Below are 16586 nucleotides of genomic sequence, written 5' to 3' on the forward strand. Positions count from 1 at the left end.
TGCACAAAAGAACAAAAAGAAAGAAGAAAGAAGTTGGTTAAAAAACACAAATGTGTAGAAAATGTTTTACATGTTGACAACAGAAGCTGTTTGTGGAATGACAACAATCAGACCTGGAAACTGAAAAGCTCCACAATTCCCAACAATAACAGTGAAGTCTTGATTTGCCTTTTGTCGGGGCATTTTCTATGTTTTGTTCTGTTATTGTTCTCCCAGTGAGTGTTTCATATTATTACTCCCCGCTTTGTGGCAATCATCATTCATTTGCTGAAAGGGGGGTGGGGGGGGGGGTAATCTCCACCAGAAGATGCTCCTGCACATTAAAACAATTATTGCTCACATTCGGGCTCTTGAGCGGGGAGGCTGGAAGATTGACACAACAGGAAGCCGATTGGCTGCGAAATGTGAAAATATTTATCAAAGCTCGAGCCCACATGGTTTTTAGAGAAGCTAAAGTTGTGACAATGCATGCAGACGGGGTGATGAGATGCTCTGAAAGGGTGGCCGCAACGGAAACCACATGGAGGGCTGACACTCTTCTGACCACAATCTCAGAATGGTGTCGCATTATAACCAAAAATATTTACTTTTTATTGGGATTTTCACACATATAGGCTAAATTTGCCACACAATATCGCACTTTAAGCTACGTCACATTGGATGGAAAATGTCTGAACATTAATTTTCAAACCTTGCTAGAGATTCTTAACTAGATTTACATCTGGACTTTGACTAGCCCACTTTAAGGCACTTAACCTTTGCTTTTAAAAGCATTAAAAACATGCTAGCTTTAGCAGTTTTGCTGGGTGTCCTGATTGCGCAACATTTCTAAAATGAGTGGCACCGCTCAGTGCAAGGAATATTGTTTTTAATGAGGCATTTTTAGCAATATCTTTGCTTTATTTGGTGTCATTTGAAATTAAATAAAATAAATACTGTTAATCAATAACTATTGAATACACAAATAATGTGAACAAATATAAAAATGAACAAATACTTTTTAGTGGGAAGCTTATTTTGTCAAAGAATCAAAAACAAAACTGACTTAAATTAAAGTCCGTTTCATTTTGTAAGTAGCATTACAAAATAAGTGTCACAAAACACCATTATGAAATAAATAATGAATAAATATTTAAATGAATTAATCTGTGATCCACAAAATAAGCCCCCCATTATAATTTAAAAAAATATTTATTTTATTGGTCCATTTATTTTACCTGATGGATTATTTATAAATCATCTCAGTTTTTATTTATTCAATATGAATGAAATTGGGGAAAAAAAGACAATTTAATAACAAAAGGAAAGTAAATAAATGAATGCAGTTAATTTGCTAACATCTGCCAACTGAAGCCTTTCTTGTTAGTTTGAAGGGAGAATCAGGAGCAAGAAGAGAGAAATTAACCTAAAGAATCATCAATATTCTGCTTTAACAGCTGAAGCATCCTTCTGTCTTCTGGGCTGATGTGACAGAGGGAGGATGAACAGCTGCGCTTAGTATTCTGGACAAAGACTAATCCTAAAAAAAAGTGAAAGAGGAAAAAAAAAAGCAGTCTGATTTATAAAAGCCTTAGAAAAACCTGAGCACGGCTTCAAAACAACATTTGTGCATCTCTGCAAATTAGCTGAACTGCTGACGGAGAAGGATGACGCATCCTGTTGTCGGCTGAATTTCTGAATCTGACCCTCCGCCTCAAGAGGACTGAAGCCGTTTTAACTGCGATAAGCCGGGACCACTAATGGTTTCATCGATCTCCGACAGCATTCAATCGTTCACACGTCGGTCAATTGTCTGCTAAGCTAACGCTCCCCGTGCCTCACTCAAACGGACCTGGTAAAAGTGATTTTAAAAACAAAACATTTTGTTATTGTCTGGAGATTAAACGGTTCATTTTGTGACGCAGGCTGTGATGCGATGTGAGATATTTTCTGTAGGAAACGTAGGAGAAAAACGTGCTTAAGTTCTTCATGGTCCGAGAGATCGCCATCATTTTAGACATTTAAAAAAATAAATAAAAAAAAATCATAATTAATTTACAACAGAAATTACTGCTGAAGGAAGGAAAGAAGAAAGGACAGAAGGAAGGGAAGATGATATAAGGATAGAAGGAAGGAGAAATAAGTATAATGAAGAACGTAAAGAATGAAGGGAAGGAAAGATGCAAGGAAAGAATGAAGGATGGATAAAAAAAGGAGAAGGAGGGGAAGGGAGGACAGGTGGATGAACAAACAAAAAGACTGATGGATGGATGGCCAGATGGATAGAGGGAGGGATGGATGGATGGAAAAAACCAGAATGCTGAACCAGTGAATTGATGGAGTGATGGATAGACAAATGCAAGGAATGAAGGATGGACAGATGAAAGGAGGGAAATGACTTTCAGAGAACTGGTTCTGATTCAGACCTGAGAAACATTTAAATCCAATTCCAGACTTTTCCAGGTTGAATAAAACAATTGGTGAATCAAAAGTAGCTGAAAATCGCCCATCAATAAACAATAATCAATATGAAGCCCCATATTCAGATTATGAAACAGTTGGAAAACACTGACAGGTGGTCAGTCAAGCAGAAGATCTTCAGCCCAAAGCGTTTAATCAAAGTTTTCTCTCACTAATTTCACTCAGATACTAGAAAAAAAAAGGTTACTCAAGTAAATGTAACTCTGGATATGATATATTCCCAAACTTAACTGATAATTATTTTTCTGATTGATTCATCATCACAATTAATCGTGAACAAGCGTCAAGATGGGCAGAACATGACAGTGATGCAATAAATCCAAGGTTAGAAATAAATGCGCTCACATCATCCCCACTAAACCAGATTCATTCAGCTTCTTCCTCCTCTGAGGAGTGATGTGAGACACGATGGGGGGGAAATTTACCTTCAGAGTTATGTTCTTCAGCAGCGTGTCCTCCAGCACTGCCTGCAGCTTCCTGTTAATCTCCAGAGACAGGTCCAGGGTCAGGCCGCTGTCCGCCGGGTGGGAGGTGTAAAGCGACGCCATGATGCCTCCCCGCCGGCTGAGGTGGGCCTTGTTAATATCAGAGGCCTCTGATGAGAGGGCCCCTGACTCCTCTCTTAGCACGTAGCTCTGGATAATCCTGTGGGCAGCAAAAAGAGGAGTAGAGAGGGAGGAAGCGATGAGTCAAACCTCTCTCTGATAAAAGGGACAAAACAAAGCGAGCGCGTGGTATCGGCTTGGGAAGAAAATTGAGAAAAGTGAGGTTTCACAGTTAGAGAGCAGGGAGCTTCAACAGAGCAATAAAGCATTTTGTAGCAGCAGAGGCTGGGGGAACGTTACGGGAATGGCTATTCCAGGAGGGATGGCTTATCGGACCCGTGCGTGCCGGAGCTGTAGTTAGAAAGATTATTATTGTGCTTGTCGGTCGGCGGAGCAAAGGCAATGGAAATGGAAGCATTATAATAGACTGCAGTGTTCAATTAATCATAAACTGCATGTTTTGGCTTACGGGCAGCGGGATAAATCTCCATGTACACAATGTGGTTTCACCGCAATAACAACACGGTTTGGAAGTTAAGCTAGCAGCTCCAAACTTCCTGTTTTATCTTCCCCAAGGAACAGCTGCGGGTCCATTAACCATAGAATCGCACAAACTGGAATTATGAAAAATAAATTTATTTACTGGAACACTGGAAATGTAAAAAAAATAAAATGTTTGTCAGTATTTTTTTGTGCAACAGTGAGCTACTTTTTCAGCTACATCAAAACTACGAGTCGTGTGATCAATCAATCAAGTGTATTCAATCTAGGCAGCTCAACGTGCTTCAGGCTACATAATAAACACAAAATTACAACTTTATGAAGAAAATACCAACAATTGGATGTTGCTCCTGGCGAAAAAGACAAAGGAAGTGGTAGGGAAGGATGATTTTTAATGAACAAACTTATTCACATGAGACTTTAATTCCATTTCTTACTTTATTTTGTGTTTTTTGACATTAGTAGAATATTGATAAAGTTTTGCGCACATTAGTTATGATAATTTGAAGACAATCTTACATGCCACCCAAAACAAAGAGCTATTCATCCATGTGAATTGACGTGAGCAATCTCAGACGTAAAGATGGAAAAACAATAAAGTTCTGTATTTAGGACTGAAACTGCAAAACTCCTTCCCATCTGCAGATCTCAGCTGATAAAAAAGGAGTGAAAATGGGAGAAGAGTTCATCACGGAGTCCAACAGAAAAGGTCAGGAATCTCCTGCTCTTAAGATAGTTCAACAATCAATATTTTAACATCCGCTCGACCCAGCATGATGCCTTTCAGACACCAAAGACTGGAAACAACCAACCAGTCCCCACCACTGGTGCTGTTTGAAATCTAATTCTGGATGTTTTAAAGGTGAGGATGAGCCCAGAAAGACGCTTTGCTAAAGACGATTTTATGACAAGCTTCAGTCAGGTATATTGGGAGTTATGTGATGCACCAAGACAAAGTAGGTAGTCCGAATTGATTGATTTTTTTATCATTTTTTCTGTTTTGGTTAATTAATTTTTTTTGTTTTTTACCAATTTGTTTCCATACAGAGTGACGTGAGTCCACCCAAGAACATTTTCTTTTTTGACAAATGCATTTTATAATTTTAATCTATGTTCATTTTGAATTCAGGTCAATTCATTTAAGGAATGGTTGAAATAAAAGCCAGTTTTTTTTATAGAGATATTAGGATATTTTTGCAATTTCTATTTATGTAAGGAAAAAAAAAAAAGGGGGGGAAATCAAATTTTGGATGCAAAAAAAATTGGAAATTTATTTTTAACCCACATCACCAAGCTGTAAATCTGATTAGCTTGGTTTGTTTCTGAAGAAGAGAGGCCAAAGACTTTATATATGTGAAGTTGGTGGAGATATAACAAATAAAAGTATAAAAGAATGCGGAAGACAAATGCACACCATGAATTTTTAGATTAAAAAGTCACAAAAATATTCAAAACCAATTATTTTCCTTCCACTTCACAAGTTTATACAACTTTGTGCTGGTCAGTCACATAAAAGCCACCAGAAATCCAATGAAGTTTGTGATTATAATGTGACAAAAGTTCAAACAAAAGCAGAGGTTTTAATACGTTTGAGTTGATACTCAAAGATAAAGTGTCTCCACTCGTTTTCCACTCGTTTAAATTTCTTGAGCAAGAAAAGCAGCCAACAAAAACATCTTCATTTGCAGTTCAGGGACCAAAAACTTCTCATCACCTCTCATAGGTAGATTCTGATCTGCCTGGAGGCAGAAAAACATCCCCTAGGCAGAATAAGCTTTGCTTGGTTTAGATAAGTCTGGTCATAGCCAGAGGTAACAGACAAAAACAAAAGACAATAAAAAAAAACAAACAAACACCCAAACAAGACAAAAAGGGGAAACTGTTTCACATCATGTTATTTAGATAAACTAGATTGGTGTCCTAACAGTTTCATCAGCCTCATCTCCAAGCATGTTGAAGACAATGTGAAATATCACAAACCAGACGGGGGAGGGAGAGAATGTGGGTTGTAGATTTCAAAGTGCAACATGTAAAAACAAAACTCGCTGCTACGATAATTAGTTTGCAGAGCTGCGGTCAAAGCTGGAGAATCGGTGTATTTTCTGGTAGCGCAGTAGGGAAAGTCAACAGAAAGGGAGACAATGTCTGAAGGTTTAAGGAAGAATTAGAGCAGAGGAGGGTCGAATACAAAACAATCACAACAGGAGCAACTACTACAGCTGCTATCATCCATTACTGCTTATCTAAAAATTTAACTATAAGAAATTATAAAAATAATTTGTCACTGGATAATACACAAACCATTTAAAGTGGTTTGAATCTTTAAAATAGAAGCTTCACTCACTGTATAAACATCGTCATTTCAGACTCCTTTGATCTAATATGTCTGTGGTATCCCAAGGTTCTGTCGTGGGCCAGGTATTTTTAATTATTTTAATTTTTTTGCCATGCTTTCACTCAATTGGACAGACCATTAATACATTTTGTATGCTAGTGCAAAAATGACATTCAAACGGTTGGAAATATGTTGGTGTGTGTTCACTGCATACGAGAGTCGTCTGATCAGTTATGACTTTTACACTTCGAATTAAGCCAAACTTGCGATTTCTCTTGCTGGCAAATCAGAAACAACTTGTTTGAAATGGTAATCATTAAGAAAAATTAAGACACTTTGTGTCAAAACAGGCAGTTTAACATTTCTTTAAAACAAAAAAACCCCACAGCCCTCCATCGCCTTCAGTTGGCCCAAAACTCTGCAGCAAAACTGAACCAACAGAAGAACTTGCATAACTCCTGTTTATTTCAAATTCTTTTAATAATCCACACTAACTTTCAGTCCTCTGAGTGGTTGAGCTCTTTCCAATATCATGGAATTGTTAAAGCCACATCCTCAAACCAAAACCTATTCATAGTCACCAAGGAGCAGATATAAAACTGGAGGGGATTGCAATTTTCCACACAGTTGCTCAACTGTGAAACGGTCTTGCTTTGTCTTAACATCGTCTTGGGAGTCTGGACTCATTCAATAAGCAGTGGAAGACAGTAGTTCACTGTCTTTTTAAGGAGGTTTTAATTAAGGACGTTTTAATGTCTTTATGAAGTAGATGTGCTAAATAGACATTACTCAAAACTTGAGAGCAAAAAAAAGTCTATGTCAATGACACTTTTTCCTCCTGAATAAAAGAAAATATAGATTCCAATAGTCTGAATTTACACAATATATGTATTTCAGTATCAAAATGTATGAATTTTACATATATTGGCAGTCTTGGAAGAGATTTACACAAAAGCAGGATTTTATTATCCCATGCAAATAATGTGGAGGTCACAACAGGGATACGCATGCAGATGCCTAAATCTGACTCATTCTGACAAGAGGACGATTATATTTAACATGCAGCTCAAGCAGTTAATCAGCTACTTCCTGCTACAGCATGCAGCCACAACCTGTGTGGTGAAAATACCGTCCCTCAGTAAAAATTAACTGAAGATTGATCAACACAAACCTCAAACCCTGCAGTTCAGAAGCAACTTAACGACTGAAGCAAGTCAGATTATCGTCACAAAAAAGTTAATTTAAGCAATTGACATTACTTACTGCACTACAAAAACAAACTCTTATTGAGTATTTTTGTCTAGTTTGTAGTGAAAATACTAGGAGTGCACTGATTAATGTGATGGCCATTTTTCTGGCCAATCACATTACACGTCTGTAGGTTTTGGTATATTGAAACTAGACCAAAAAAAAGTAAGGTTTTGTGTTTTGCAGTGTAAAGTTTATTTAACGTTGCTACACAGAGTGTAGAGTTAATGAAAATGAAACTCCTCTTCTTTCCCAACAGAAAAGTACTTTGCACTCAGTACCTGGTCGGGGTTAATTTTGCATGAATTAGTGCATCAATGCAATCGTCCTGAGGCTCTGCTGAGGCGCTAAGGAAGCCCAGGTTGCTTTAATAATGACCGTTAGCTTCTCTGCATTGCTGCCTCTAATAGATTCCCTGCAGCATTTCGGTCAGGTGAGTTTGTAGGTCAGTCAAACACAGCGATATCATGGTCATTAATGCAGCTAGTTCTGGGAATGTGAGTGTGAAAAATGAAGTCAATGCCTCCATATGAGGCTTTTTATCAGAGGGAAGCTAAAATTTTGGCTGGGATGACTTTTGAATTAAGAAAAGCAGGGTAAATAATCAAGCAACTTTGACTCTTTGTGCCTTCCTCCTAACTCTAACATTAAATTCCAGATAAAATGCAAAAATTATTTATGTAAAGGCATATTTTCCTTCCACTCAACTTTGAATTAAAATGCTTGGATGCAAAACTCTGAACAGCTGACGTCTACTTACAGAGGAAACCAGATATTTTTATAAACAAAATAAAAATACACACATTTTTTTTCTCACTGTCTGATTTGAGATCAGATTAAAACTTTCTTCTAGTTAGATTTACCAAAATTTCTATTATTTGCTAAATGTGTAAATGTCTTTTTATTCAATGTACGTAAATGTCTTAACATAATTTTTACTGCTTCTGTAAGCAATCACACCCCTTTCTTATGCAGTAAAGATTCATTTTTCTGACCTTTTCCATCCTCTTTCAAAACTAGTCTTATATAATATTTTAAGTTTTCAGAGAAAAAAACAATTTGGAGCTCTCAGCTGTACATCACAATAAAGGAATAAAGCAATACATGTTTGTAATGATTCTGTGTTTGTCACAGTTTCTTGACTGAATTAAATAGCTTTTTCTGTGATATTTTAGTTAATTGAGACATATGTGTAAACCTACGTAGCAAAAAATAAAGAAAAAGAAAAGCAGGTCAATGCAAAAAGCAAAAGAAGCCACCATATACTTTCCCCCTCTATCCACTTTCACACTCACAAATACAACAGCTGAGCTAGCACAGACATGAAATGAAACTTACCTCTGACTGGGCCTTCAAAGGTCCATATACATGGACCCCAAATCCATCACGATAGTTTTTAATAAAATAAAAAAAAGTGAAGTAAATTACACATATGGCTACATGATTAGAGAAGCAGCATGCAGAGATCAGCGGGAGGATGACAGATGTGAGAGACGGCTCAGAAACACGCAAGATGACAACATATAACGCCCCAGTTCCATTTTCTTTCCTTTTAGAAAGCAGCAACACATGGATGCACATTGAGATGGTGGGAATGATTTATCCCAGAAGATGCAAAGACAAAGAGACGGGGCAAAATAATAAAAAAAACTGCAAAAGGAATAAAATCGTTATATTTTATCTTAAATTGATTGAGAGTAACACAGCCTTTAGCAATAAATCTAAAAGGTAAGCGACGTTTGAAGTTCCGGATGCTAATTTGTGCATTTCTGACATATTTGAAGTTACCAGCTACTGATTTTGCAGCTGTCAGATTTATAGTTTGATGACAGAAAAAAAGAAATACAACACATTGAGCTTTAACATCTGCCTCAAAATAATTAACAGTGATGAGAGGATAAAACAGATAAATAGGAATCCTGAACAGAAGGCATCTGCTTCCCAACATTATCCACTCGATTCCTGAACAGACTAATGGGGTTTGATGATATGGTGGATTTGTATGAGTTCATGTGGGTGAAAACTTTTCTGAAACCAAACACATTTTGTTTTTAACAAAGTGGTGGAGATTTTTATTTTCAAAAAGAGCTGGCTACATGTAGACAAGGCCTTATTATTTCGCATGTAGGTGAAAAAGTAAAATTTCGTCCACAGATGGGAGTCTTTTGTCTTTCTTCTTCCACAGAGATCAGATTTGTGGAGCTAATAATTGTACTGTGACTAACTTTATCTACTGAAACCTTACCATGATCCTCTGGTCTGATTTTACTTCAGATTATTGCTCTCCTGGTTTGGTAGCCATGTTGTAGGTGTGGTACGGTGACAGTTCTGTCATGCTCTCTTCATTTTCCGATGATAAATTCAACAGGGTTGCATGAGATTTTAAAATCTAGGACATAGTTATTACCCTAACTTTCCACTGTTCTACTTTATAAGATTGCTGCTCTATGTTGGTCTATTACATAATATTCAAATAAAGTACACTTAAATTTGTGGTTTATTTTACATTTGCAAGGAACTGCAAAGGTAAATTGTGTTCAAAATGGTTTTTTGGTAGGCATGTTATATAGTGATTCTAAATTAAAGCCTGTTACAAAACTCTGACTTTTTCTAAGAAAGTCAGAATTAGGAGAAGACAAAAAAAAGAGTCAGAATTTAGGGGGACAAAATATCAGAATTAATTTGTTTTTTAGTTTGCAGTGGTTCTAATCTTCTTCCATAAATAACAGCTACAAATCAGAGAAGTGCTTACTTCTTTACTTTTCCCCCAATTCTTAAATAGATTTTGTTCTGACTGAACTTTATGTTTTGTAAAGAAAGCCAACATCCCGTTTTGCAATTTAGTACACAAGCTGCAAAATATAATGCAATGACAGAACTTAAAGCTGTGCAGGAGATGCTGGAAATTAACAATTAGCTTTCTGACCCTAACAGCTCCTGATCTTCTCCTTCTACAGTTCTTGTTTCTTTATTCATCATCTTCCTCATCTTTTACATTCAGACTTGTCAATGTTCACCAGGCTATCCTGCAGAGGATGGGGGCAGAGAAGCAAAAAGGACATCCATACTCTGGGTGGTGTAATACCCCCCGGGCTTTGCTGAGATTCTGCCAAGCTAAATTTAGCAGCGAACCGTGGGATTCGTCCTCAATTTTAACTCTTAAATGTAGGTTGAGCCTAATAGATTCAAGTGCAGAAAGACAAGAAATTAGAGGTGAGGCTCAGGAGACGACCCGAGACAAACCCGAGATAATAACGTTATGCGAATGAGAGTCATTTTCACATGAGGAAGATGTACAATCCTCGTACGAGTCAATTTCCCCCGGATTATCTGCCCAGATGGAAGAAAACTGCTGGAATGAGGAGCTGATGTTATCTCAGGAAGGGTTGTTAGTTTTGTTAAAGGCAGATCACAGAAATCGCCTCCACAGCATGATTCAAGGTTCCTGCAGCCAAAGTCGCTGCAAGCTCTGAAACCCTGAACCAGAGTTTTCCTGGCATTTTGTTCCCTGTTATTGTAGGCTACGGCATCGCACACTTAACACACAGCTACATTGATCATTTCTGCATGATTTATTTGTATATCTTAGGAAACAAAACCTTTTGTTTTGAACAACTGGACCACGCCACTCACTTAGTCTTTTTCCGGATCTCTTCCACCAGCTGTTTAATGTGATCCTCCATGAACTCGATCTTTTCCTGCTTTCTCGCCAACGCTTTTTGCAGACGGACAATCCGGTCCACGAGGACGGCCTTGTCCACCTCTGGGAAGCTGTCCACCACCATAACGGAGGGACCGGACTGGCTCTCTGGCGACCGCTCCTCAACGCTGCTGCTCCCCCCTTGGCGTGCATTTAAGGAACCTGATTGAGAATTGGAGACACCAGTTGTTTTATATTACAATATTCTGGCTTGGTTTTGCAACAACTTCATGCACTTTAGCAAAAAAATAAATAAATAAAGTTGCATTGTTTAGTGTAATTTTCAGCTGGAAAATTTGCATAAGGGTGCAAAAAAATTTAGAAGAGCTCATGTTTGAGTTAAAAATTTTAAACATTATAATGGATATATTAATTTTTTTTTTTTTTTAAAGAATTTATGTATTCTAATTTTGATGATTCAAAATTTTTACACAAGAGCAATAAAAAAGGATCATTAATGAGTCACAAGAAGCCACTGTTAAAGAAGCTGGCTGTACCCGAGCAACTTTAGGGAAAGTTGAGAGGAAGGAAAAGCTATGGGAGAAAAAGAAAACATGTCTAAACGCAGCCTTCAGAGGATGCCAAAGCAAAGTTCATTCAGGAATTTGGGAGGAGATTCAAAAGGCTGAACTCAGGGCTTCAAAAGTCACCAAACACAGAACTGTATTCAGAACTACAACTGTTGCATTAATCGCCACTGTATCACTGTGCATCAAAGAACAAAAGACTATGATGTGTTGACAAGTGGAAAATCGAACAAGCCAGACAAGCCGAGGGCTGCTATTAAGAATTATTTATTTATTAGTAGAGCCACAGGCTGATCGACTCCATGCTATGCTGCATTGATGCAGTAATTTATGCAAATGGAGTACAAACTAAACACTGAGCACATACACAGCTCAAAATGTTTTTTAGTAAACTGACACGTCTAATTTTCTGAAAATGTAATTGTGAGCTGAAACAAAAGCTTGGTATACATTTATATTGGAAATTAATTATCTTTTATAGTATTTTAATAAATTAATATATCACCTAATGCAAATAAAGTGGGAATATTATATTTATTTTTCTGAGGTTAAATGTTAAATACTAACCAAATCTCAGAGCAGTACCTGAGGAACTGGAGCGACTGCCCATACTGCTGCCGTCTCGGTCGCAGCCGCCATTCTCAACCTGCTCCAACTTTTTACGGGCTGCAGAGAAAAAACATCATCAAATCAGAACAAAACAAAACAGAGCTGCACAGAACTCAAACACTGAAACCCTGACATTTTTCTGCATGTAAAACACTTAAGAGACCTGTCAGACATTTGCCTTTTATGCTAAATTCAGGGGATGTAGTATCGAACCTTGTGTTAGTTGTTTTGTGAGGTCTTTGATGTTGGCAGCTTGTTTCCGTTTCTGGGTCACCAGCTCGTCCCTCAGCTCCTCCACTCTGGTCGTCAGCTGGGCCACCTCTGTCTGCAGCGCCGCCCGTTCCTCCTGCAGGCCCTCAACTTCCTGGCCCCTCATCACTTCTTCCTGTTTCAGCTGTCGCGACTGCAGATTTATAGGAACGAAGGTTTTTATATAGTATTATATTTAATCACTTAATCAAATTTTTGGTTTTTGAAGATTTAATTTCTGGAAAATTTTGATTTTTTTCCCCCCCAATGATCTCCTTGGGTTTCCATAGATTAGAGTGATCTTCTTCAACAAATGTGTTTTAAAGTTTCTATTTACTTCAACTTTGAACACAGGTCAGTTCTATGATGGAATATTAGAGCCAGTTGAAGATTTATTTATTATTATTTTTTCACAACAAAAAAGTCATAATTTAGGAGAAGAAAGTAGTAATTTTATGAGAACTCCCACATAAAAATTCAAAAAATTAAAATGAGGAATGTTGAGCATCTTTTTAAGTTATACAGTTTTACAGATAATACTTAATATTTAAAAGAAATACTCAACCTTCAACACATCAGCATCAACTTATTATCAACAGCAGGACTTTGAAACGACTGCGTGTATTAAGACAGATCTTTCATGTCTGATCCTAATAACTTAATACCTAAGCTTCATGAAAACAACTTTTTTTCATCATATTGAAAGAAAAAAAATTCCTTAAAATTACAACTATATACTAGTAAATAAACAGATTCTCGTAGCCTGAGCTTGATAGTACAACTCACAGAATGGATTGAAATAAAAAACCCTTTTAAAAAAGTCATTTATTTTGTTTCTGTTATTGATTTTTAAAGTGAAAGAATAAAAATTTAAAACCAAAAATCTGGTATGAAAAAAAAAAATCTGATTTTTATTTTTCAGCCAAATCACCTAGCTCTCCTAGTAAGACATTATGCATGTGTTTGCTATATGAAAGCATCTCTCTCATCAACCCCAGACTGTGTCTCCATGTGTCCCCTCTCAGCATCCTTACCTTGTCCTCCAGGAACCTGCTGGTCTCCTCCAGCTTCGCTTGCAGCTCGGTGAAGCTCCTGCTGACCTGATCCAGCTGAGACTGCAGCGCGTTGCTCTCCGACTGCAGGTGGGCGTTCTTGCTGCTCAGCTTCTCGGTGAAGCCCAGCAGCTCTGCTTCACGCTCCCGGCTGCCTTGAACGTCGCGCTGGAGGTCAGTCATCTGACTGGTCAGGCTCTCCACTTCCTCCTGGAGAGAGGTGATCTCCTGTTTGTCCCTTCATAAAACAACAAATGTGAGACGTGTTAAAATCTTAAAACAACTGCTAAAGTAGCACATGGTAGAAAAAAAATTATAAAATTCATATACAAGACATCAATCCAAGAGGTAGAAAAGTTCCTGAAATCAATTTTCTTCTAGCTTTGTGAGAAAAACAAGTTCCATTGCTGTAATAAAATCCAATCTTTACTCAGTTTTTGTACCAAATTTGCAATGTGCATGTAATAGAAGAGCTCTTTATCCAGTATAAAGCCCAGGTATTTATAATAAGTAAGCTCAATTTGCTCACCAAGGGCAGTGATAATCAATAGAAATATCTTATAGCCTTTGGAAATGTGAGAAAACCACTGTTTTTGTTTTATTCACATTCACAGACAATTTCAAAGTGTGTAAATGAGACTGAACTACGATAAAGTCAGACTGTAAAAACTCTATAGCATGTGAGAGTGAAGAAGAGCAACAATCGATTAACAAGTCATCTACATAAAAATGATAATTATCAGTAAAGTTATTTATATGAATAAAAACTAAAAGCGGTCCAAGAAGTGACCCTGCGGAACTCCTTTTGTAATTTCAAGGAGAGAGGAAGAGGAACTCAAAGGTTTCTGTTTGACAAATAGTCAGGAAAATGGTTAATCGGATTCATTCCCATCATGGCAGAGGTGAACAAAAGAAGACAAAATGCTCTAATTAAGTCAAGAGGTGCTTCAATATGGTTTTAGTTTGGAGGTGTGTGTTAAATCTGTCCTGTCTATTATTTAGGGATCTAACAGGAAAAGGATAAATACTATTACTAATATTATTATTACTACAATTCAACGTTTGTTATCACTAGCGTTTCCAAATGTGTCCAAAACTTTGTCAATATTGCACTAATGTTGATGTTTCCATTTGCAAATTTATTTCCGAAATATCAAGTTGGACAATTATATGGTCAGTGGAAACACAGCTGATGGCAATCAAAGCTGATAAAAAGTGTGTATATTTTATTGGAAAAAATGAGAACTAAAATAAAATTTAATTAAACACTTCGGCAAAACACTTTCCAACTTTAACCAATTTGCTTATCAAGTGATTTCCACACAGGGCTCATCTTTGTATTGTGTGTCTGCTCGAGCTTTAACAATAAAAACTTCTGCATCTTTACCGTTCATGCTGCCCCTGAAGCGCAGTGACCTCTTCCAGTTTTTCTCTCTGCCGGCCGATCTCAGCCTTCTGCCGGTTTATGATCTCCCTGTATTTGGTCAGCTCATCCTCCCACCGCGGCCGCTCGTCCTCCAGACACTTTAACTAAGGAGCCAGACATCCTTGTTAGTCGGAGGACTCGCGCTCGCTGGTGCTACACAAACATCACTCCGGATAACAAACCTTAGTGCGGAGTGTTTCCAGCTCATCTATGCTTTCTTTGTAACTCTTCTTCAGGTCCTCCAGCTCTTTAGCCTTTACTCGATGCATCTACAACAGGAATGAGGCTTTATTTTATATTTGTAAGCATTGTATTCTCATGTGTTCTTTTTTTCTAGAAAACAAAGCCGTCAATACTTCATGTAGCGTCATTACACAACAAATAGATTTCCTTGTAAGCCATGCAGTCAGTCTGTTTGTTTGTTTATGAATTCATTAGGGATGTGAAACAAATGGTGTTTTTTTTCCTCATGTTTTGCCTCATGTTTTTAACAAACTCATTATCGGTGCTGCCGCTAGTCAACTTTTCCAAGAAGTCATTAAAGGCCTGCGGTATCCACGACAACGCAGCAGTAATGGGGGTTCTGGTAAATTCTATTTCGTCCATTCATCTTTTCGCATCCAATTCAAATGTAATCTCCCAACCAGTAATGGAAACAGTTTTGTTTGCATATTTTATGATTCAGGTTGCTTCATCATGAGTGTATGAGATACATAACAATAAATATAGGTATAGAGGGATCAGTGGGCCGGAGTCAAGGTTCAAAAATCAAAAACTGAAGAGCGTCAGGTCAGCAATTTTATTTAACGGCATAAAACTTCCTTATCAAAAAATTGGACTCTTCTTTCTGCTGCTGCAAACATCAGAAATTCAAACGTAGGGACTTTTTCTCTTATTTTTTGGGAGGCATTTTCACTGAGCTGTCAACAACTTGTAAGAGATGAAGCACACCCTCAAATTAATCTAACTAGGTGATGTCTTCTGGGTTTGTTGTTGGAATGCAAGGCTTAGTATTGATTATTTCTAGGCCATTTATTTTTAAAGTCTGATTCCCATTAGAGTGTGAAAAAGAGGCCACAGTGTTTGGACCGAGTCCATCCGTTCGGTTGTGTGCATGCGGAGCATCAGAGGCATCAAGCTGAGAAAAAAAGTGGAGAAACACGCTTTAAATCAGGATAATTAATAATAGACTTAAAAATAAAGGAAACCTGTGCTGTGATTTGTCTTTTAACAGACAATCACATGGAAAAAACAATGTGATATTTTTTTCCTTGCTTAATCTACAAAAAGATTTAGATTTCTTGTATAATAATGAAGTCAAAGGAAAAGCACTCATGCTATTCCAAATGCTTAGCAATAAACATTTCACATTTTCTTTGCTTTTATAATTAACCTCCTTTACTCAGACTGATCTGGATCCAATCTGATTGAGCCATTTTGTAAAAAAAACAAAAAAACAAAAAGAAAAACCCTATTTCTGTAATCTATAAAAGCTCAAGTGGCATCAACACTTTTGCAAGGACAACAAAATCTGAGGATCCGTCTTCTATTGATGGTCCACATTTTCCAACGACTCGAAGCTAATTTTATCTGCATATTAAATAGATCAGAGCACAGAAGACGCTTTTTTTATTCACAGTATTTTTTTCTTATCAGTTATTCCTTAATAGGCATCACAGTGATCACACTGCCAGCTGAAATGTTACAAGCCGTTATTTCATTCTGGAAATAAAAGGAAGAAGAAGCGCATTGAGAAAGAAGATGAATATGTAAAAAAAAAAAAAAGTGCTTTAACTTTAGATAACGTGCGTCACCTCTAACTGGTCTGTTTGCTCCTGCTTGTGTTTCTCCAACTCTCCTTTAGTTTCCTTCAGTTTAGCGTCCAACTCGTTGGATCTGAGCTCTTCTGATTCCTTAAGAGAACATAAATTACT

The 16586-nt window shown here is 37.3% G+C and overlaps 1 protein-coding gene across 2 annotated transcripts in view; it reads right to left on the bottom strand.

Moving 5' to 3' along the window:
• ccdc186 (coiled-coil domain-containing protein 186) overlaps window positions 1-16586 on the bottom strand; it is a 30938-nt gene that overhangs the window by 3997 nt on the left and 10355 nt on the right. The window contains exons 8-15 of one of the 2 annotated variants that reach the window (XM_044102086.1): window positions 16467-16565; window positions 14835-14921; window positions 14614-14756; window positions 13209-13464; window positions 12139-12328; window positions 11884-11982; window positions 10723-10951; window positions 2886-3105 (exon numbers count right to left, since the gene is read on the bottom strand). In XM_044102086.1, the coding sequence (XP_043958021.1) occupies window positions 2886-3105; window positions 10723-10951; window positions 11884-11982; window positions 12139-12328; window positions 13209-13464; window positions 14614-14756; window positions 14835-14921; window positions 16467-16565 (1323 nt within the window). The remainder of the gene's footprint in view (window positions 1-2885; window positions 3106-10722; window positions 10952-11883; window positions 11983-12138; window positions 12329-13208; window positions 13465-14613; window positions 14757-14834; window positions 14922-16466; window positions 16566-16586) is intronic. The other variant, XM_044102087.1, reaches the window with a different exon arrangement.

This window comes from Gambusia affinis, linkage group LG20, assembly GCF_019740435.1.
Source record: "Gambusia affinis linkage group LG20, SWU_Gaff_1.0, whole genome shotgun sequence".
NCBI classification, from domain to species: domain Eukaryota; kingdom Metazoa; phylum Chordata; class Actinopteri; order Cyprinodontiformes; family Poeciliidae; genus Gambusia; species Gambusia affinis.